The following is a 20,620-nucleotide window of genomic DNA, read 5'->3' on the forward strand; positions in this document are numbered from 1 at the left end:
GCAGGAAAAGCCAGAGCTCCAGCCTACACTAGTATAAAACCTGCAGATTTGGAATAAAAAGCAGCACAGAACAGGTTAAAAACCTCAAATCTGCTGGAGGCAGGGAGAGCGTGAGCACTGCAGTGCTGAGCGCACACGCCTGGTGAGGGGGTTCCTTTCCATCTCCCTCAAACCAGGCCCCTCCAGGGGTGATAGCCCAGGAGGAGCCATGCAGACAGACACTTATAACACAAGCAGGCTTCAAAGCTCAGCCTTTCCCTGCCAGCCCTTGCTCCACAGGCTGCACGCAGGCACAGGTCAGCTTAGCACGCGTGCCTCCTGCAGAGCTCCTTGGGAGAGCCGCTCATCCACCGAGAGGCCAGGACTGGGAGGAGAGACGGCCATGCAGGCTGCCTGCAAACTAGCCTAATGCCCATCTTTAAAAGCTGTATGAAACAACCCTCCTACGGCATCTGCAACCCGAGGGAGGAGCTGCAAGAGCTACTGCATGGGGCAGCCATCGGTGGGCAGGAAGTCATACACGTACATGGCCACCGACTTGGACAGATAGGTCATGGTGCCGAACCGACCGCTTGGTGCACTGTCGTACAGCAGGCTGCAGATGCCCGTTGTGGGATCTCTCTCCAGCATATAGTCATCAGCGCCCAGGGCTTTCTGGATTTTGGACAGAGAAGGAAAAAGGCAGCATCAGGAATAAGGGCAGCCCCCTCACCAGCTTCCACCCCAAGCATCCTCCATTGCACTTGCAGTGTGACACATCGATGGTGAGCAGCAGGAGGACACTACATCTTTGCTGTGCCCCATGAACACAATGGGGACAATGGGCAGACCCTCCAGGTGGGTGAACCCTGCGTAGCTGTGGGGAATGCAGCCAGCAACCCTGGGTGCAGGCCGCGGCCCCTGCGCAAGGCCTGGCCCCTACCTGCTCCTCATAGAAGAGGTCATTGGCCATCTGCAAGATCTTTTCCACAGCTATGATGCCACCGATGGTTTGCACCTCCATGTCCACCAGCATGGTGAGCACTAAGATAGCCTCCACAAGCAGCTGCCTGTACTCTGGCTGGGGCACGCGGTTGAGGACTGACTCCACGTGCACAGCAAACTTAATTTCCCCTGGGGTCATCTGTGAGAAGGGAGAAAGAAATGCACCTAGAGCACTGTACCCACCAGCAAAAGTCCTGAGCTACGCTGGGCGCTCGCCCAGGGCAACCCAGCACCCAACAACCAACCCACCTGCCCTGTTTCCCCTTCACATAAACCTCCTACCTCTCTAGTTGTTGAAGAGGGAAGAACAAAGCCCTCCACGGAGAGGCCATGGCACTGCAGAACAAGAAGGAGAGACCACGGTTATGGCCTGAAGAAGCACTGTGCTAAGACACGTAGGTCCAGCCCACCAACTCGTTCCCACTTGAGCACTGGTGCGTGCTGCCCACACACCCCAGCTCCACCTCCTGAGTCTTTGCGCAGCATCACTCCTTTCCCATCAGTTCGGCATCAGCTGGAGCCCTCCCGCACACAGCACGTGGCTCTGCTCCCTGGCTTACCATGCCGAGGACGACCTGTGCCTGGAGCGGCTTCAGTTGTGGCTCCAGCCCTACCCCTGCCTGGCTAATATATAAAGCACCTGGGCAGACCTAGCCCCCCTCTGCAAGGGTCAGCACAGTATGAGGTAGGTCCTGCATGCCCACCAGGCAGCTCCAGCTCTTCCCCAGCTTTCCAGGGCCAGCTGCAGGTGTTGTCCATGAAGCACAGATCTACACAACATCCAGGACCAGCCCCAGGTGCCTAAGTCCCCCTAGCAAGGCTGGTGCCTGCGACCACAAGCTCACATGCTTGGAGAGGAGCCAGCCAGACGTCCAGCTCACCTTCTGCAGGACCTTCCACACCTTCTGGTAGAAGCCCACAGGGACACGGTTGAGGGCCCCATCCAGCCGCCGTCTCCGCTTCCACTGGCCCTGGCGGCTGTCCTTACTGCCCTGGTCTTCCAGCATGCTTGAAAAGGAGCCCTTGCCCAGCAGCTCTGAGTGCCCAGCGGACTGGGCAGACAAAACGAAGACCACAGAGACTGCTGCAAAGTTAAATACCCCACAAGAACGCAGCCCAATGCTGCCCAAGAGTTTGTGCTCACCCAGCCTGGTTCCCAGGGCAGAGCTGCCACCCCCTGCCCCCAGCAAAGCCCACCATGCAGCCCCAGCTCCCTGCAGCACCCCCCAGAGCACAGCTCCTTTCATGAAGCCACAAACAGGACAGACCCCATGCGTGCAGCCAACAAATGCAGGTTACCAGAGAGGACTTCAGGTCGGCGTCCCCGGACTGCAAACTGAGGGGCTGAAGGAGAAAGGCAGGGACAAAAATCAGACTGTGCTGGAGCAGGGCAGCCATCACGGCAAGCAGAGCAGCAGCAGCATGGACCAAGCTCAGGTCACGGGGCAGTTATCCCTGGGGCTGCGGTTAGCTGGAGACCGAGAGGTGGTTTTGAAAGGCGAGCTGTGGAAAGTCTCACGTTAGCATCAGAGGGGAAGGACTGCGCCAGGGCACGGAGCGGCTGCGGGGCCCCCACACGCCAGCGCTGTGGCAGCAGCGGGCTCATGCCAGCTGCCCACAGCAGCAGGGCTGCTACTCCTCTGTTGGCTGCTGGCACGGGCAGGGATTTAGTCTCAGGCATACTAGAGGGCCAGCAGCAAGGTCACCGCCCGTGGACGACCTATCCTTTATGTGGATAAACCGTGCCTCTGCAATGTCAAGTTTCACGCTGCAGCAGGTTGGCCATAAACCTGCTGCATCAGCCTGGGTCCCACAGGCCCTGTCTCTCTGAGGATGGGACCCCTCATAGAGCTCAGGACTCCTCCTGGACACACACTAGGCACCAGAGGAGGTCCTTGTCATTTGTAGCTGGGCAGGAGCCTCTTCTCCCAGAGGAGAAATGGCTGGGGAGGCTACAGGCAGGATCTGGCGATCATCAGTGAACTGCCTGGCAGGGCCACTGCTGGTCATGGTACTGGAAACATCATGCCATCCTGCTCAGCAAGTTTTTGTGGATATAATGGGATCTATTCAGGCATAGCAGCTATGGAGCACAGCTCCCAGCTGGTTGTAATGCCAATACACCCATGGCTTAGAGAAGCCTTCCTCCCTGCCAGTCCAAACATGGCTGGTCCCACTCAAAGGGGAGCTCCCCAAAGGTTGTGGGGCAGTGCCAGCCCCGGGCCCCCCACAGCATGTTAAGCCATGCCGACCTCTTCCCCCGTCCTGAACAGAGCAACTTGAGCCTGCCGAGAGGGGAAGCCAGCTCACTGCTGCAGCAGCTCACTCAGCGGGTTTGTTTAGGAAAGCTCATTAACTCATGCATGCTTGGAAGCTGCCCTGGTGTGTGGCGTGAGGGATAAAAGCTGAGGCTGCAGGAAGACCAGGGTGGCTTCACCTTACTCCCAGTCAGAGACTGCCTACGTTTATCCAATTGCTGCAAGAGAAGAAGGAAATGAAGTTTCTGCTGATGGAAGAGGCCCACCAGGACACCAGCCGTGCCTGGGACACCGCGTGGTCCTCCCCACCCCTGCACCTTCTCAAGCACCCCTATGCTCCCCCATAGTGCACTGCCAGAGCAACACCCACCCCCCACTAACAGATTTACCCCAATTCTACCCCCAGGGCAGGACTGGAGCCAAAAGGAGCTCCTGGAAGCAGCTGTAAGCCCTCTGAAGCCCAGGAGTGAGCTCACTCCTGCTCTCCCATCAATCCTGCCTGTCATATAGCTGCTTGTCACCCACAAAACCTGGCAGAAGCAGCCTGCACCACCTGCCCTCACCTGTTTGATCTCACTTTTCAGCTTGACGATGCCGGCACGCTCAGGCTTGGTGGCCCCGACAGCCCCCACCTCACAGATGGAGATGGCGGTGGTGAGTGATGAGTCGACCGATCGCACTGGAGGGGAAGAGAGGTCTAGAGTGGGTACCCATGGCTCAGGGCATAGATGTCCCTCATTGCTGCTCGGGCACTGGTACCTCTGCATACCCTTGCCCTCTATCCCAACCGGCACCAGCGATCCATGAGCACAGCACAGAACTGCTTCAATTCAGGCCTGACTGGGTCAAGTGCCAAACTAAGGAAAGCCCCCATAGCCACAAGACTCAGGCTCAATCCCTGGAAATTGGCTCAGTACCACCCTGCTGAAGAGCACGGCTTCTCGCTGCACCACTGCAATGCAGAAGGAGTTGTGCTGAACATGCAGGAGGACAGGGACATCCCCCACAAGTGGCAACACCTGGAGCTAGCCATGCTCCGCAATAGGACCCAGCTTTGCCCAGAGATGCTCTTGCAACCCTGCTGAGAGACTCACCGCTCCTTTCCACCCCAAACTCCTTGCCAGAGAGGATGTGGTAGAGGAGGCTCTTCATGTCTGACGGGCTGAGATTCATCAGGTTCTCAGTGGCTTCTCCAGCTGGAGAGAACAGAGTTGGGATGTTGTATCCCGCTTCACAGCCCTCCTGGGACACTTCTACCCTGCACCCCATTCTGTTAGCAGGGGAAGCACTGGTACCGGAGCTCATCCTCCAAGGACGTACACTAACTCCGGGTGTTGCCTACAAGGACTCTTCCCCATGCCAGCTCAACACATGCCTGAATAGAGATTGCAGTGAAATCGCCCACCTGTGCTGCCTGAGAACAGTCCCAGCTGCAGACCCCGGCACTTTCATGCAGGGTCTCATCCTGGCGCTGAGCTGCCCATTTTCAACAGCACTTCTCCCTCCTGGCTGACAGGGCCCCAAGCACCTCAGCACCCACCCCAGCCGGGGTGCCATCCCCGCTGCACGTACCTGAGCAGTGCAGGGAGTGCGCCAGCTCTGTTGCCATCACCTGGATGATGAGCCCGATGCGGATGCGGAACATCTCAGCAAAGAGCGCGGGCTGTGTGCGTATATACATGGCCAAGTACACCATGATCTCCTGGAGGGAAAGAGGCAGATCACTCCACTGCTGCTCGCCAGGGCAGACACCCAGCTGTGGGGTCCCCTGCCACCCCACCCCCTCACCTGGGTGAGGATGGACACACTGAGGTTCTTCTCACTGGCTTCATCAATGAGGTGAACGAGCTCCTCGTAGGGGATTGGGCTGGGGAGGGAACAAACAGCAGAGCAGGTGAGAGGCAGCAGAGCAAGCCCTGCATCCCTCCTGGTCTGTACAGCCCAGAGGGGAGATATACAGGCTGCAGACAGTCACCCAGAGCCGCTCGTGCCCACAGACTCCAGAGCGGTGGGCTCACGTCCAGCCCCAGCCCAGCACGCGTGGCGAGGGAGAGGTGCCGCACTCACGCGGAGATCGTCTTCTCGCGTGGCTCCGGGGGCAGCCCAACCGTCAAGTGCTTCTGGTGAGACAGGAGGTCAGTGCAGGCCTGGGGACAGAAAGGGTCACCCCAGGCATCACCAACAGCTCAGGGTTTGGGGCCTTAGCACAAGGCAGAGGGAGACAGAGCTGATGCAGCCACGGTTCACCTGCCCACTCTGCTGCCTCCTCCCTGACAGACCTCAGCCTGCTAGAGGCTGGCTGCACGGTTGTTACCTCGTCCAGAGCTTCCACCTTCTTCTTGAGGATGCCAGAGATGTAGCGGATCAGGGCCCACTGGCGTGTGTCCCCGACCCGCACGTACAGCTCAGTGAGGAGCTCCTTGACGGTGGGGCCAGGCTCGCTATCAAGCCCCGTGTGCCACTCGGGCCCCCTGCAGTAAAGGGGATACCAGGTTATGGCCAGCAGTTTGCCCTGGGGCAGCTCCCTGGCAGCCCCCAGGCTTTGCGGGTTGGGACGCATGCACAGCTGTGCTGGCTCACTCTCTGCTCGGTGAGCCAGCAGGACTTGGAGCTCATCGTACTTGAGGATGTGGAGCATGTAGAGGATGTCCGCTTGCTCCTGCAGCGTCGGGCAGATGCGCAGCTGGTCCACCAGTGCCTTGCAGTCCATGTTGCCATCCTCATCACGGGGCAGGTTCATCTCTGCATGGAGTGTGTGGCTCTGGGGGAAAGGAGACACGCTCCTGGTTAGCACCGTCAGCACCCCACACCAAGTGCAGTCTGGTTATGCAGCCAAGGCCATTCACCCATGGATATTCCCCCTCGCCAAACACCAAGCCTTCCCCATGCAGCCCCGCAAGGACCCTCTGGCTCCAGCTGAAAGGATGGCACTGCTCGGCCAGTCCGGGAGGGACAGGGCTCACCTTGCTATCCACATCATGCTGGTGAGGCGAACTCAGAAGCTTGACCGACTGCTGGGATGCCTGGAAGATCTTGCTGGGGACATACATCCCAACATCTAAAAGAAAGCCAAGGTTGGTGCAGACACTTCTCAACCCCAGCCATCACTTCTGTGCCCCAAACCACCTCACATCTGACACTCTGCTCCCCCAGCAGCCCCTGCAGAGAAGTTGGCTGTGGGAGAAGCAGCCCCTGCCCACCCAGTTAGAGGAACACCACGGGGAGCTGCCATCCGTTATCGTTCAGCAGTTTCCATGAGGACTGCACAGACACCGACTCCAAGATACTCCACGGCCAGGACTAACATGATGGACATAATGTGCCTTTGCCCAGGCAAAGGCTGGGTTGCTCTGCAGTCCATGGCACGCTCCCCTGGGGCCCCCAGCATCACACAGCTGGGAAAGCTCCCAAAGCACCTGAGCCTCATCCCCAGGCTTGAGCAAAGGTGCTGACGGTGCTCGAGGTACTCACTCTGGACATGAAGGTCCTTGGCCTTGGATGCCAGGGACATGAGGTCACGGGTGGTGTGGACAGCAGCCCGGAAGCGGCTCAGCCCTCCCCGCTGGGCAGTGGGAGGGAGGTTCGACTGGGGAACCGTGCGCTGCAGCAGGTGGTCCAAGTACTGAGCAACCTCATCATACGTGTCTGCTGGAAGGGGAGGCAAAAGAGGGGGGGGTTCAGCCGCTTTGTGCTGGGGCACCCCCAGACACCAGAGAGCTCCCCAGCTGTGCCTCAGCGAGGGCAAAGCTTTGGTGGCTGCACAAAGCGACAACATGGGGCTAGCACCAGCAGCCAGACGGACAGCGCCAGCAGCCAGGCTCACAAAGAACGGCAGCCGCGGCGCCCCTGTTCCTGCACTACTCTGCTGCCTGAGACGCTGGCTGCCAGCTGGGGCCAAACTGGGCCTCCCTCCGAGTCCCACCTGGACAAAGGAAGCAATGGATATAAGGAAGAAAAGAAATTTTTTACAATGAGGGTGGTGAAACACTGGAACAGGTTGCCCAGGGAGGTGGTGGAGGCCCCATCCCTAGAAACATTCCAGGTCAGGTTGGATGGGGCTCTGAGCACCCTGATCTGGTTAAAGCTGTCCCTGCTCACTGCAGTGGGGTTGGGCTGGATGGCCTCTAAAGGTCCCTTCCCACCCAAAGCATTCTATGATTCTATGGGCCTGCAGTGTGTGTCTGGTCCAAGCCTGTCCAAGGACGGCAGAGTCTGCTCAAACCCCGCAGTGAAACACTTGTGCTCTGCCCTTCCGGGGAAGAAGGGGAGGCACAGCCAGGGGCAGCCTGTCCAAGCAGAGACCACTTAGGAGCACCCCAGCACAGCAAGGGCCTCATCCAAGTAGGATTCCAGCATGGGAGCAAGGCAGGGTGGGTTTTGCAACAGTTATTTCTAATTAGAAATTACCAGTTATTTCTACTTAGGAGTTAGAGGAGGAGTTACAGCTCCTGCCTTGCTCTTTGCTCAGCCTCCAGCGGTTCCCATTGCTCCCAAGGCAACATCGGGCGTGCCAGAGCCACCACTCGCTAACTGCGGCACGGAGGAGGGTGCTCAGAGGCCACGACAGAGATAACAGCGCTGCCCAGCCAGTGAGGGGGATGCCCGGGGTGGGGAGGTGCCCCATGCCAAAGTAATGCAATACAATGCAGAGCTGTGGATGAACTGCCAGACGGTGGGCCAGGACAAAGCCGTGCTGCTCTCCAGCTGGCAGTCGAGCTCTGTGGTGTGTCTACCCCAGGAGATGAGCTGCAGACTGCATATGAGGCCAACAGCACGGCATGCCCTTTCCACACCTGATGGGGATGCCTTGTACCAGCGCCTGAAGGCTCGACTGGAGCAGTCCCCCAGACATCAGGCTTGAGAACATCATCCTGCCTGGCTGCAGCATCTGACCACAGAAAAAACTTAAAATTGAGTATCTTCTAGCTGCTGTAGAGAGGCCAGGCAGGCCCTGTGTCCCATAGGGGGTGGGGGGAAGCAGACGCCTTGGAGAAGCCCAGTTGCAGCCTGCAAGGAGACCGCAGGCAAAGCGAGAGGAGGGCAAGAGAAATAAGTATTCAGAGTCACAGCAGCGCAAGCATTGGCTACAGGAGCAGCAGAGGCAGAGCAGACTGATGGGAAGGCTGGGAAGATGATCAACACTAGGTCACACAGGAGGAGGATGTACCCAGGCCTGCTTGCAAGGGGAGCAGCAAAACTTGCACCCCACCATGGTCTCAGGACAAGGCGGATCCATCACACTGTGATGGGCCAAGGCCCTCTCAGGCACCCTATCCACACAGCAGCAAGGCCTCAATTTGGCATCTGCTGGAGCACTCTGCCCAGGGAGGGTCAAAGGCTTCAGGAAAATAACACCCAGAGATTGCCTGGGGACATGGTGGCTCTTCCCCACCATCTCGCGCACTGTACCATCACTTTCTGCACCGTCACTTGTGCACCAAAGATCCTCAGCCAAATCTCCTGAACAGAGACAGGTTGCCAAGCCTTCATCTCTCCCCCTTGCAACAGCCTACGAAGGTCGGAGTGGCTCACTCCAGAGCATTCTCTGTGCTCTCCATGGCCACATCCACCAGCCTCAGCCCTGTCTGGCTGGGAAACCCCTCCAGCGAGGGGGCTACAACAGCTGCATCGATTCACCCAGTCCCATCCCACCACTGGTGTCACCATGACCGTCACCCAGACAAGGTTAATTGATGGAGGGTCAGATGGGAACAGAAACACGGTGAAAACCCAAGTGTATGAAAAACACAGTTGCAGACACTGGCAGGGAGGTTGGGTGTTACGGGTTTACGGGTGAGTTTGGTATTTGCCATGCCACAGCAGTGACTGGCCTGTTCCCCCTTACCATCCTCTGCTATCTGCAAGCCATGCAGCCACTCATCGGCGTCTAGCTCCTCAAAGCTGTCAATGCTGAGCTCGTAATTCTTGGCAAAGACCTTACCCTCTGGCCCAGGGTCCATAAAGCTGAGGTGCGTTCGGCATGATGTTGTCAGGAACTCCGACAACTTACCCGTCTGGATCCTGGGCGAGAGGAGGGGAGGTCACACAGAGAGGAAGGGGGAAGCAATACTCTTGGCTTTGCCTCCTGGATCCAGGGCAGGCCCTTTGGCAGGGAGAGACGCACTCGTCCAGGAGCGTACACATGCCCCCGTGCCTGCTTTACCTGCCTGCAACTCCTCCAGCCACAGGTGGGCATGGAAGGGCTGCCCAAAAGCTATTAGAGGGATCCTGCAGCCATGGGTTTAATAGCATGAAGAGATATGTCCTCTCTCGCATCTCCTCTGTTGGGTTTGTAGCCCCGGGGTGCGCTTACAGCCTAGCACACCCCAATGTATCCTCCACAGCTTGTTCCCCAACAGCTGATGCTCAGGCCCAGCAGGTACCCTCGTAACCAGGCTCTCAGAGGCCACCAGCCCTCTCCCCTCCTCCACCCCAGGAAGCCGTGCTCACCTTGCACCACCGAAATACCCGTCCTGCAGCTTCCGCAGCGTTGCCAGCACTGTGGGGTGCACGCTGCTGCCGGTTTCATCTGTTGGGGACAGAGACACAGACAGTCAGGCTCTCCCGCTCAAACAGGCTCACAGAAGGTAACACAGGGCCAGGTGGGCATTCAGACATGCAAAGCACCGTAGCATCGGCCAGACCCTTGCTTTGGGGTGTACAGCCAGGCTGTGACACCAAAACCACCACCCAAAAAGGGAAATTCAGGACTGTCCAGGCTGGATTCCAGCAAAACCAGGCCACGATGCTCCCAGGCTCCTGGGATTCCACCTTGGGCCAAAGCCAACAGTACCAGACAGCAGCACCCAAACCACCCCCTGCTCTGTCCCTGGCTTTCGCACGAGGCAGTGGAGGAGGTGCTGCTGTTGGGGCAGAAGACACCACAGCAAAGGGCATGCTCAAGACACTAAGGGGATTTCCAAGTACACAAGGAGAGCCAAAAAGGCTTGAAAGCAGAACAGAGTCCCTTCCCTGCACCAGGTTCATGGGGAAGCTGCAAGCTGCTCCAGAGAAGCCAGTTTTGCTCTGCACCATTACACAGCTCTCTGCTCCTTCTGGTTTGCTGCTTTCCCCTCCCTGTTGTCTAGGAAAGCCTTTAGCAGGTGATTAGTCTTAGTGAGGAGTCAAGATGCACAAAGAGCCCCAAGAACACTTTTACAGTGGGATTATTTTTTTGGTCTTGCTCCCAAAAGACCTCCCAACAAGCCTAGCTGCCTGGAAACTGAATACCTCCATGCCAGCAAACATCCCTTGAGCTGCTGGCACTAGCGCTTGGCAGGCAGCCCTGCTAGCTGCCGGAAGAGCTGCCAACTCAGTGTGGCTCCTTTGAGTGGTAAGCTCTTTACAGGATGCTACTGGCTGTTCCAGCCCCACCGTGTCCCCATTACTGAGACGGTCTCACATCTGCCCACCCCCTTCCTCCCGCAGAGGCTGCTTCCCAGGGCTGCTCTAGCCAAATGCCTTGCGAGGCCAGAGGATCCATACCAAGCATGGTGTGGGAGATGGGGAAGGTGATGGTTGGCCGCCCAGTCATCCTCCAGCGGCTGCACAGGTACGAAAGGTCCGTCCTCAGCATCTCCACAATCATCTTGTTGTCAAGAGCAAGGTAGGACTGCTGCTGGTCTATGAACTGCAAGGACAGCAGGAGACGTGAGCGGCCCTTCCTGCAGCCACCAGGTCCCTTTGATGCCACCCACATGTTCCCACAGGCCCTAAGCCAGGCCAGCCACACAGCGCGCCCAGGGAAGATGCTCCTTTGCACAGACAGCTCATCCCACCTTACCTGGTACGTGCCAGTACAGTCTAGCAAGGGACCCTCAACCTCCAGGGCAGCTACTGCCCACCAACAACTACGAGGAGATAACACTACAGCTCAGCAGCAGCATCACCCAGGCTCCATACATCTGGTCAATGCTGTGCCTATCCCAAGCAAATACGCACTTCCACAGCGCCAGGCTTGCAACCCTACTCATCCCCACACCATGCTGGACAGAGGGATCCCTGTCCTGCCATCAGCCTCTTCCTGGTGTCCTTGTCAGGGTGAGCAAAGAGATCTTAGAATCATAGCATCATAGAATCGTTTAGGTTGGAAAAGACCTTTAAGATCATGCAGTCCAACCATTAACCTAACATTACTAAGTCCACCACTAAACCAATTAAGGGTGTAGTAGCAATTTCATGTTTCCTGGCTTGGTGGCTGGATTATTTATAATCAAAGTAAAAACTAGTCACCCAACACTGATCATCAGAAGGCTGAAACCATCTCCCAGCATGCCCACAACCAGGACCACCAACTCTGCTGCTTCATGCCATGAAGCTGGGGCTGCTCTGCCCTCCCAGGCTGTTCAGAGGGTGTTGGGGCCACCCCTGAGAATAACTTGAGTGCTCAGCCAGTGGAGAAACCTCCTGCCCAGTTCAGATTGCATGACAGCTGGGAATGAGCCCATGCAATGCCACCTACCTGCGGCGTAAAGGTAAAGATGTTCTTCCTGATTTTGTAGAGTTTGGAGGTCCCAAGGACGCCCATGTGCCGGTAGGGCCGTCCCGTCAGGCACATCTGCTTGTTGCGGCCTAGGGGTGCAGAAGGAGGAGGTTTTAGTGCAAGCCTCCTCACGAAAGGGGTTGCAGCAGTAGAGACAGGGCTCTGTGCTACCGGCCAGCAGGAAAAGGCTGGTTTGTGGTCGGGGTATCCCAGAACCCTGTGTTGAGCCGGCACAGCTCTAAGGGACAGTGATACTGGCCCCCAGACCTGCCCAGGGGTCTACAGACACCCAGGCCCTCCCCAGGGACTCTTGCTGGAACAGGGACATACAGCCTGTCCTGACCTCCACAACATGCCACACACACCTCCAGGTCTTTGGGGATGTCAGAAGCCAGGGCAGGGCCAGGGGTTACCCCCTGCACAGGGCTGGTCCCCCCAAAGCTGACAGCTCTATCAGCATTTCCATTGCTCCTGGATTACTCCCAGAGCCCAGGGTGATGCAGCAGCAGCATTGCCCCTTGTTCATGTCAGCCCTGGCAGCTGCCAGGCCGCTCTCCTGCCACCCTTTGCCCATGTCACACGTGGCCTTTTGGTGGCTTAAATTAGCCAGCGTGTGCAGCCTATGGTGGATCAGGTTTCTCCTTCGGCCCAGGCTGGGTCTCCAGCTCCTGCACAACAAGCCCCACGCCCAAGGGGTTGCAGCGTCACAGAATGAGTGTGCAGAGCTCTGGAGCTCACCCTCCCCTCACATTCAGCCCTGCCAACCCTCCGACAACAGACGTCCCACCTGAGCTACAGGGTCTCTCAGCTAGGGACTGCCAGCGGACCCTTCTCTGGGGTCTGGCTTGCCTCCCCCATTGCGAGCTGGGTACAGGAACAAAAGCTAGCTCCTGCCCACACCAGGTCCACCCTATATGGATCAGAGGCTCTGCCTGTACCTAGGGTGACTGTGAAACTGCAATGCCAAAGCTTTATCCCTTTCAGAATCACCTTGAACAGTGCTGCCTGCCACCCCAGTTCCCCTTAGGCAGGAGTAGCTTTACCAGGCCCAGGAATGGGTCCAGCAAAGCCCTCATCAGCCAGGCAGAGGGTAGCAGGGCAGGACATCAGGATCTATGAGCAGGAGTGCCAGGGGATAGGACAGACCCTTCTGCACCCACTTTGCTGCAGGAGCAGGGAGCCCAGCTCACCTAGCCGGGCGTAGATGTGGCTGAGGATGCGAGCAGGCTGCACTCTGATGGGATAGACATCTGCTACAGTCTCCACGTTGATGTCCTCCTTCCTCAGGACAGCCTTAATCCCCTCCGTCTCTGCCAGGATGCACACTGCGGAGGGAGGACAGGCTCATGTGGATACACACAAGGTGGCAGGTCATGTAGAGGCAGCTGTCTGGAGTCCCTTTGGGAACCATTTCCCACTGCAGAGGTCTGCCTTGCTGCTCCTATCACTCTCTACACCCAAGCTTTCCCTGCTGAGTGGCAGGAGGACAGGACAGTTTTCAGCCTCTCTGCAGAGAAGGCTGTAGCAGGTGATATTTCCCTGGGGCAACACAGGGTGGAGTGGAAGGACTTGCAGCCCATCTTATACCCACCTTGCCAGGGCTGAGGACTGGCTGCAGTGGCAGCCACGCAGCAAGCAGAGCCACCCCAGAGCCACCCCTGTGAATTCCACACAGGCAGAGTCCCCAAGCCTGCCAGGCACAGGGGTTTGGGACCAGTCTCTTTCCCTCACCTTGGACCACCACATCGGGCTTGGGGACAGTCGCAAACCGGCGGTTGAGGGGATCTATTTCACCGGGAGCTAGAAACCCCTGAGAAAAAAAAGAGGTAGGAGGAAATGAACATTTCATGGGCAGGGTAGAATGGGTGATGCCTACAGACAACCCACCTTTAAGAGGTCCTGGGGGATGGAGGTGACAACTTCCCCATGGTAGGTGGCTCAGGGTGGCAGCATTTGCCCTTTCAGAGGTCAGAACCTGGCCCCACAGCCCTCCCCATCACCAGGGGTGACCATACCTCGGCCATCAGGCAGCCCAGGATGTAGAGGGACTGCCCCCACATGAGCGGCAGCTTGCCCATGGGTATCCTGTCCACAGTGTGAGGGTTCCTGTACTCCTCATCCACCTGGAAGACAAGCCAGGAGGTCAGGGAGGGATCCACAGACACAGGATGCTGAAGGAAGCATCATCATCGCATTATGAAGTCCAGCAGTTTAAGGCTTAAAACAAGAGCCTACAAAAGCATTTGCCAGAGGGTCCAAACCATCCTGGCTGCATTCCTCCCCTCTTCTCGTGATTGCCCCAGGCACCCCAGTCAGGCAACAGATCAGCTGCTCAGACTGCGTTTGGGTTCCCAACACAGACCATCCCATGGGAATGACTGACATGCCCCAGGAGCACTGGGGCAATGCTCTCGGATGCTGGCGGGGAGAGCATCTCTCCTGTACCACCTGAGCACCAAGAGACCGCTGCTCTCAGCCCAGGCCCACACAAAGCCCTCACCACTGAATGGGAGCTCAGCACAACCTCCTCAGCCCAGGTCTGCGTGTCCTGAGCTCTCAGAGGACTCTGACTCCAGGCCAGCAGACTGTCAGCACAGCACCCTTGTGTATGGAGGCAAGAAATGCTTTTGCGGGGGGGGGGGGGGGTGGGAAGCAGTTTCTTTATCCAACATGGTTTTCTAACAGCTCCAAGCCATACTTTTTTTACATGGGGTTTTCATGCACTACATGTGCTGCTTTACTAATGATTTGGGTTAATAAGCAGTTAAAACCTAATTATCTGGTAATGAGACATTCCTGCTCCCACTGTAGCTCAGGACTGCTCACCTTATCTGATGGGACGCTGTACAGCTCTGGCATCAGGCGCACCCCATTCTTCCCTTTGATGAGAACCCCCTCAAGGGCTTCTCGGTACTCCTGCACCTGAGGAGACAGGACAGGGGATCTGCTGCTGGTCATGCCTCCCTTGCCAGGGACTTCTTTCCACCAGTCCGGCAGGTCCTGCCTCCCTTACCTGCTCCATGTTTCCGCTGAAAATCCCATCAATGATCAGGTACGCCCAGAAGAGAGGCCACTCGCACTCAATGTTCTCAAACAGCTTCAGCTCAGCAGGTTCATAGTAGAGGCGGTTGGGGTCCTGCAGGGAGGGCGTGACAGCAAGGCAGGTAGTGGGTGGCAGGATCCCCTCAAAGTGACAGGGCTCCTGCTCCCCCCAAGACCCCAGCCTCAAGTGCCCTCCCAGTCCTCCTCTGCAGACAATGGCTGAGACAGAGCCAAAAAGCAGTTTCACCTCCAGGCTGTGTCCTTTCCATCAGACATCCCCTCCCAAGCCCCCTGCGCTGATGCTGAAGGGACTCACCCTTCCTGGGCAAAGGGAGCCTACCCAGTCCCCAGGAGAGCTTCCCAGAGCCTTGTACAACAGCACAACACCCCCCTCGCTGCCCTGGGGACACCTGCGTCCCCTTCGCCTTTCCTGCTCTGCCCCAGCCCCTCAGTGCCTGCCTTCTCCAGCATCACCAGGCTGGCCCAGCCAGGTGCGAGGGCTTGGGCTGGTCACGCAGGGCCAGAGAGCAGGGTCCCTCCTCGTTTGGTGCAACTGTGAGCCTGACATGAGGGAAGTGGTCAGGATGGAGAGCTGCCTTCGCCGAATCCTCCCACCCCAGTGTGTGGCGTACTGCCCCAAGGGACCTATGCTCAGCCCTCCCTGCTAACTGCATTAACTCTATTTGCTACAGAGAAGGGAGAGACCTGGCCTTAGCAGACTGTCAGGCAGAGAAGGCAGCAGGGACAGCGGGAGCAGATGTTTTCTATAGTGCCTGCACACCAGCCACATGCTCCCAAACTCCCATTTGACTCCAGCCAACTGCAGTGCCTCTGCAGACAACGCTGCCCTTCTTGTGCCTCACAGCTCCCCAGAAGTAATCCATGGCTTTGCACACTGACAAAACTCGTGAGCACTGGGAAAGTCAGGCTGGAGATGCTGCTGCTCTTCTCTGGCTCTAGAGAGACACAGTCACACACGCTGCCTATTATGGTCAGGTCTGAAGAGGCGCAGCAGAGGAGCAGCATTTAGAGGCACTCATGCCCAAAGGCGCCTCACCAGGTTACAGGCCCAACAGCCAGTGATGATTTAAGAGCCTCCACGTACTGTTTTCCTGGTTCTGTGGTTATTAAATGTGACTGTGGCTTATAAAATTTTCCTGTTTTCCCTGCCCAAGGCAGCAGAAGAAGGTCTCTACTCGCTCCGCTGAGAGCCAAGCGCGGTAGTACACAAGCTGCCTGCTGTCCCGGGAGAGGCAGAAGCAGCTTTGTGACCTCCAGTGCTGCCGCAGAGCCAAGGCCGTCAGGGAGGAGCACTGCACGGTCGCCCCCACAGGCCTCCGGCCCTCATTCAGGGTTCGTGCAGCCCTGGGAGAGCTGGGGAAAGAGCCCACCTCGGCAGGGCTCCCACACAGGGCAGTAGTCCCATCTTCCCCCAGCCTAAGAGATACACACCACCACCGGGCCCCAAGATGCGGGCAGAGCCAGCCTCTGCCCATCTGCTATGGGTGTGGGTGGGATGTACCACCTCTACAATGGGCTCTGGCATTTTGGGAAGCCTTGCCCAGGCCCATGACACTGCCTGGGGCTACGCAGGGCTCTCATCTTCCCAGTGCTCCCTGCCACAGCCTTTGCGCTGCACCTGGCAGGGCTGCAAACGCAACCCAGGGCAGCCGCTCAAGTTCTGGCAGGTGGCAGGGCTGGGGACACTTACCTCTTTGGGGGTCCTGTATCCATCCCGGAGGAAGCGGCAGCAGCCGTAGCGCCCCTGGAAGGGAGGGAAAGAGGTGCTGAGCAGGAGGCACAGAGTGAGATACCTTGTACCTTCAATGCAGAAGCATGGTGGGGGGGGTCTCCTCCAGCCAAATACCCTCTCACTCACTCACCCAGCTCTCAGGCACCACGATCACAGCCTAGGGCCACAGCACACAGGACTGTTTCTTTGCACACCCCTGCCACAGGTCATGGAGACTGGGAAAGGACATGCCCCAGCACCCCCTCCCCATGTACATTTTTGGGGAGAAAAGGGCTACAACAGTTTGGGCTGCAGCTGTCTCCCAGGAAGGGTGAGATAAGGGCAGAGCCACTCACCTGCAGCTTCGTGATTATCTCTTGCTTGGTGATTTCCACCAGCTCGCTGTCCTCCACAGCAAATGCTGGGTAGGAGATGACAGAGAGCACGCTGGCGTCCACCTCCTTGGATGTGGAGGCCCTGGGCAGCATCGAGTGGAGGATGGACTGGGCGAAGGGGAAGGAGGGGTGGTTAGGTTGCCAGGCTGGGCGTCATTCACACCACAACCCCAGCAGATCACGGTTCATCCTGCAATGGTGTAAAGCCCATGCAGGTCTCACCTGGCAGTGCTGCACCTCGTCTGACAGCACCCGTATCACCGACTGCGGGCCTCCCTTTGCTCCAAAGAGATCCAGCTCATCCAGTGCCTCCAGGGCAGCCTGCAAGCAGGGCGAGACCCTAAGCAGCGAGTCCTCCACCATGCTGCTCATCTGTAAGAGCTCTCACCCCGTGCTAGCCCCTCTGTGTAATGCGCTACCCAAGTTTAAACAAATTTAAACCCCGCTGTGGCTGCAGAGCGCCCCTGGTCAGAATGTGACCACATCTCCAAAGCCATAGGTAGCCAGACATCAATAGGGCCCTGGACATTTCTGCCACACACCCCAATTAATTTCTCACTCCCAGTTCAGGCAAAACTCAGGCAAGAGGGGCACAGTTTTATCCCAGCACACAAGGAGAAAGGCCTTCCTCCGCAGGAACCTATCACTGCATGGCGCATTGAGCCTCAATAGTTCAATGTGCCCAGCCTTCCGCGTAAAAAAGCTGCACGGGGCCACTGGTGCTCCCCAGCACCCACCCAGCACCTCTCCCTGGCTCACCTTGGCCATGCCGACAGAGCTAGCATTCAACTCAGTGATGCCCTGGTTCGTCTTGTCCCCACGCTCCCATATGCCAAAGTCCTGCGCAGAGGCAGCAGCACGTTGGAGCAGGCAGCGGTTCACAGCACACCCAGAAAGCCTTCAAATCCCACCCATCAGTGGTGCTCCCAGCGGGGACTCTGCCCGCTGGGGCTCAGGGGAGACCCACAGCTGTCCCTAGACACCAGACCACCACCTGCACCCTCAGGGCGTGCTCCCCTTCCCCAGCATGGGCTACCCACCGCGGTTTTGTAGGCTGCTTCGATGTAGAACACGAGGTTCTGGATAAAGTTGACTTCATCCAGGCTGTGAATTATGTGGAGGCCTGAAGCAGAAGGAAGAATTCACATTAGCTGTTCCAAGCCCACAGGCATCCCTAGGAAGGGGCTGAGTAACCCAGGCCAGACCCCTCCTCCTCATTGCACGCCTGCCCCGTGGGAGCCACATCCTGGCTGGCTCCTGTCCCCACTCCCACTCCCCTACAGCAGCTCTGGGGCTTCAGGCAAACGGGGGCTCTCAGAGAGATCCATCGAGCGGCTCAAATCCACCTCGGGTGCTGTGAGAATAAGAAAACAGTGAGGTCGGGGAGGCCATCGCAGCAGCTTGGCACCCAGGAAGCTGCACCCAAACTGACAACGTGGAGAGCCCTGGAGATCAGCGGGCTCAAAGCTGAAATGGCATCCCCCAACAGCGTCACCTGAGGCCGTCATTTGCGCCAGCATGAGGAGGTAGAGGGAGGTGGCATCCATCTGTAGGTGACCCCACTCGTGGTCCCCCACCACGGTGGCACAGGTGTGGGTGTTGTACTTGGCATGCAGGCAGTCCCTGGTGCTCCGGCTGTACTTGAACGCCTCCACCTTGTCCACCTTGAGAAGGGCAAGGAGATGCAGGGGTTCATGAAACCCTGTCTCCAGAGAGATCTGGCAGCCCCAGGGCCAACGGCTGCCCCGTGCCATCAGCCCAGCATGTGGAGCCGTGCCTGTCAGGGCAGGGATCCTACAGCCCCCGGGCTGAGCCCCTCCACGAACCAAGGCAGTGAGTGCAGGCTCACGTGCCACCCTAGTGCAGGGCTGCAGCCGTGGAGGGCCCGCAGCCACAGTTGCACTGTGTGGAGCGAAAAGTGTCACTCCAAATGCCCTCAGGGAGAAGAGCTGTGGAGTCCCAGTGCCAGCCAGGCCACAAGACAGGGAGCAGCTGGCAAAGGCTCCGCTGGCCACCAGCCCGCAGCACTGGGACTTCCATCACACCAGGGACAGATGCCAAGTCAGAGTTTATTTCAAGACTTGCTGGAGGGGGCCTTCCCTCCGCTCGTCAGGGAAGGCTGGGGAGAGCTGGCACAGCTGGGACCAACAGTCTTTGTGGCAGAGCTGGGCTTTGAGGAGACCACTCGACTCTCAGAGGCGCTCCCCAGCCCCTACCTGTCTCATCATGCACTGGAGAAGCCCCCGCATCAGCTTCACCACGCTCTGCAGGAACAAGGAAAACAGCCTCGTTAATCCCCACACAGCCAAGAGAAGCCCTGACTCAGGATCAGCTGGCCGCTGACCTTTGCGGGGCTCCGGCATCTGTAACCGGAGCGCCTGCTCACATTTCCACGGCCCCTGCTTCCTAGGCAATAGCAGAGGGAAGCAAGATTTCTTGGCCCGCCAGCAAGGCTGAGCTGCTGTGCTGTGCAGGGGGAGGGAGCGCAGGGCTGCAGGACGCAGCTGCCCAGCTCTTGGGGTAAGGGCTGCACCCCAGATCACGGTAGAGCCAGAAGGCTGGACCCTCCGGCTGGGCTCCAGCGCGCTCGAGGAAGAGCAGGCTCTGCCACCCCTTCCTATCGCCCCCCGCGCCTGGGGACAGCCCTGCCCCTGTCCTCACCGCGCAGCCTCCCACGGCCGCCTGTCCCCAGAGCGGGGCCGTGCCAAAAGCAAAGCAGGCAGGAGGTGACAGCCGGCTGCCCGGTACCGCGGGCCCTCCCTCCCCTCCCGCCGGCTTCCTCCTACCTGCTCCAGCTCGTAGGCCTTGGCCTTGTCCTCGTCGCGGTCGGCATTCTTGCGGTAGGCCAGGCCCAGCCCCCAGACGGCCAGGATGCTGTAGACGTTGTCCCGGACCCAGGCATCCCGGTGGTCGGCGCTGGCGGGGAGCAGGCCCGTCACCGCGTCCTGCGGAGGGGGGACACACCGAGGGGCCGCGGCCCCCCTTCCCAGTTAAGTCCGCAGCGTCGGGCGGCGGCTCCGCAGGCGCAGGGGCCGGCGGGGCGCACCGGGGCCCCGCGACGAGGCTGATGCCGCCCCCGCAGGCCGCGCACCTGGTGCCGGAGGATGGTCTGCTGCACCAGGCGCGCGTAGCCGTCCAGCCGCACGCCCGAGTTGCTCCGGCTGCGCATGGCGATGGCGGCGGCGGCGGCGGCGGCGGCGGCGGGACCGGGCGGGCGCGGCGGGCACCGGCACTGCGGGGACGGCCCCGCCCCGGGTCCTGGCAGCGCCCCGGCTCCTCCCCGCCCCGCCCCGCCCCGCGGCGCCGCCCGCTCGCTGCCGGCCGCAGCGCTGCCCCCAGCACCGCCCCGAGCACCGCGGCACCTCCGGAGCGGCCTCCCGCCCGCGCCGCCCCGCGCTCCCCGCCGGCAGCGGCGGTCCCGGCCCGCCGGGCGCTCACTACCGAGCGGCCAGGACCCGCCACGGCCCGGGCCGGCGGGGGTGTGGGGGTGGACGGCGCCCCCTGCCGGGCGGAGGCCGCGCAGCGCTGTGGGCGGACACACGTCCGCGCGTGCGGGTGTACGGACGGACACACGTACCGGTGTGCACCTCTGGACGGACACACGGACACATGGACACATACCGGTGTGCACGTCTGGGCAGACACACGGACACACGTACCGGTGTGCAGGACTGGATGGACACATGGACACATATCGTTGTGCACCTCTGGACGGACACACGTACCA

At 59.1% G+C, this 20,620-nt stretch overlaps 1 protein-coding gene across 3 annotated transcripts; it reads right to left on the reverse strand.

Moving 5' to 3' along the window:
* Window positions 1-480: 480 nt before the first annotated feature.
* PHKA1 (phosphorylase kinase regulatory subunit alpha 1) lies at window positions 481-20,062 on the reverse strand. Of its 3 annotated transcripts, none has more exons than XM_075720342.1 (31): window positions 19,985-20,062; window positions 19,680-19,838; window positions 19,110-19,157; window positions 18,389-18,557; window positions 17,934-18,016; window positions 17,653-17,733; window positions 17,116-17,214; window positions 16,855-17,001; window positions 16,478-16,531; window positions 14,738-14,860; window positions 14,551-14,646; window positions 13,740-13,847; window positions 13,456-13,534; window positions 12,915-13,049; window positions 11,704-11,813; window positions 10,728-10,872; window positions 9,693-9,771; window positions 9,088-9,263; window positions 6,714-6,890; window positions 6,206-6,300; window positions 5,864-6,003; window positions 5,557-5,713; window positions 5,310-5,389; window positions 5,031-5,109; window positions 4,815-4,944; window positions 4,337-4,438; window positions 3,806-3,921; window positions 1,866-2,036; window positions 1,267-1,320; window positions 923-1,123; window positions 481-654 (listed from the first exon to the last, which is right to left on the reverse strand). In XM_075720342.1, the coding sequence occupies exons 1-31, from the start codon at window positions 20,060-20,062 to the stop codon at window positions 481-483; spliced, it is 3,645 nt and encodes a 1,214-aa protein (XP_075576457.1). The 3 variants fall into 3 exon arrangements, with proteins under 3 accessions (XP_075576457.1, XP_075576456.1, XP_075576458.1); XM_075720341.1 differs by having other exon boundaries at window positions 1,866-2,065; window positions 3,796-3,921; XM_075720343.1 differs by lacking the exon at window positions 6,714-6,890.
* Between the last annotated feature and the right edge of the window lie 558 nt (window positions 20,063-20,620).

The sequence above is a fragment of the Pelecanus crispus genome, chromosome 13 (genome assembly GCF_030463565.1).
Source record: "Pelecanus crispus isolate bPelCri1 chromosome 13, bPelCri1.pri, whole genome shotgun sequence".
Taxonomy (NCBI): domain Eukaryota; kingdom Metazoa; phylum Chordata; class Aves; order Pelecaniformes; family Pelecanidae; genus Pelecanus; species Pelecanus crispus.

Excerpts from the sequence above, each read along its gene's own strand:
- PHKA1 (XM_075720341.1), bottom strand. The coding sequence starts at position 20,062 with ATGCGCAGCCGGAGCAACTCGGGCGTGCGGCTGGACGGCTACGCGCGC. Across the intron at positions 14,647-14,737 it reads TCAGCGGAAACATGGAGCAG|GTGCAGGAGTACCGAGAAGC; the intron begins GTAAGGGAGGCA and ends CTGTCTCCTCAG. Across the intron at positions 13,050-13,455 it reads GCCCGATGTGGTGGTCCAAG|TGTGCATCCTGGCAGAGACG; the intron begins GTGAGGGAAAGA and ends CTCCCTCCGCAG.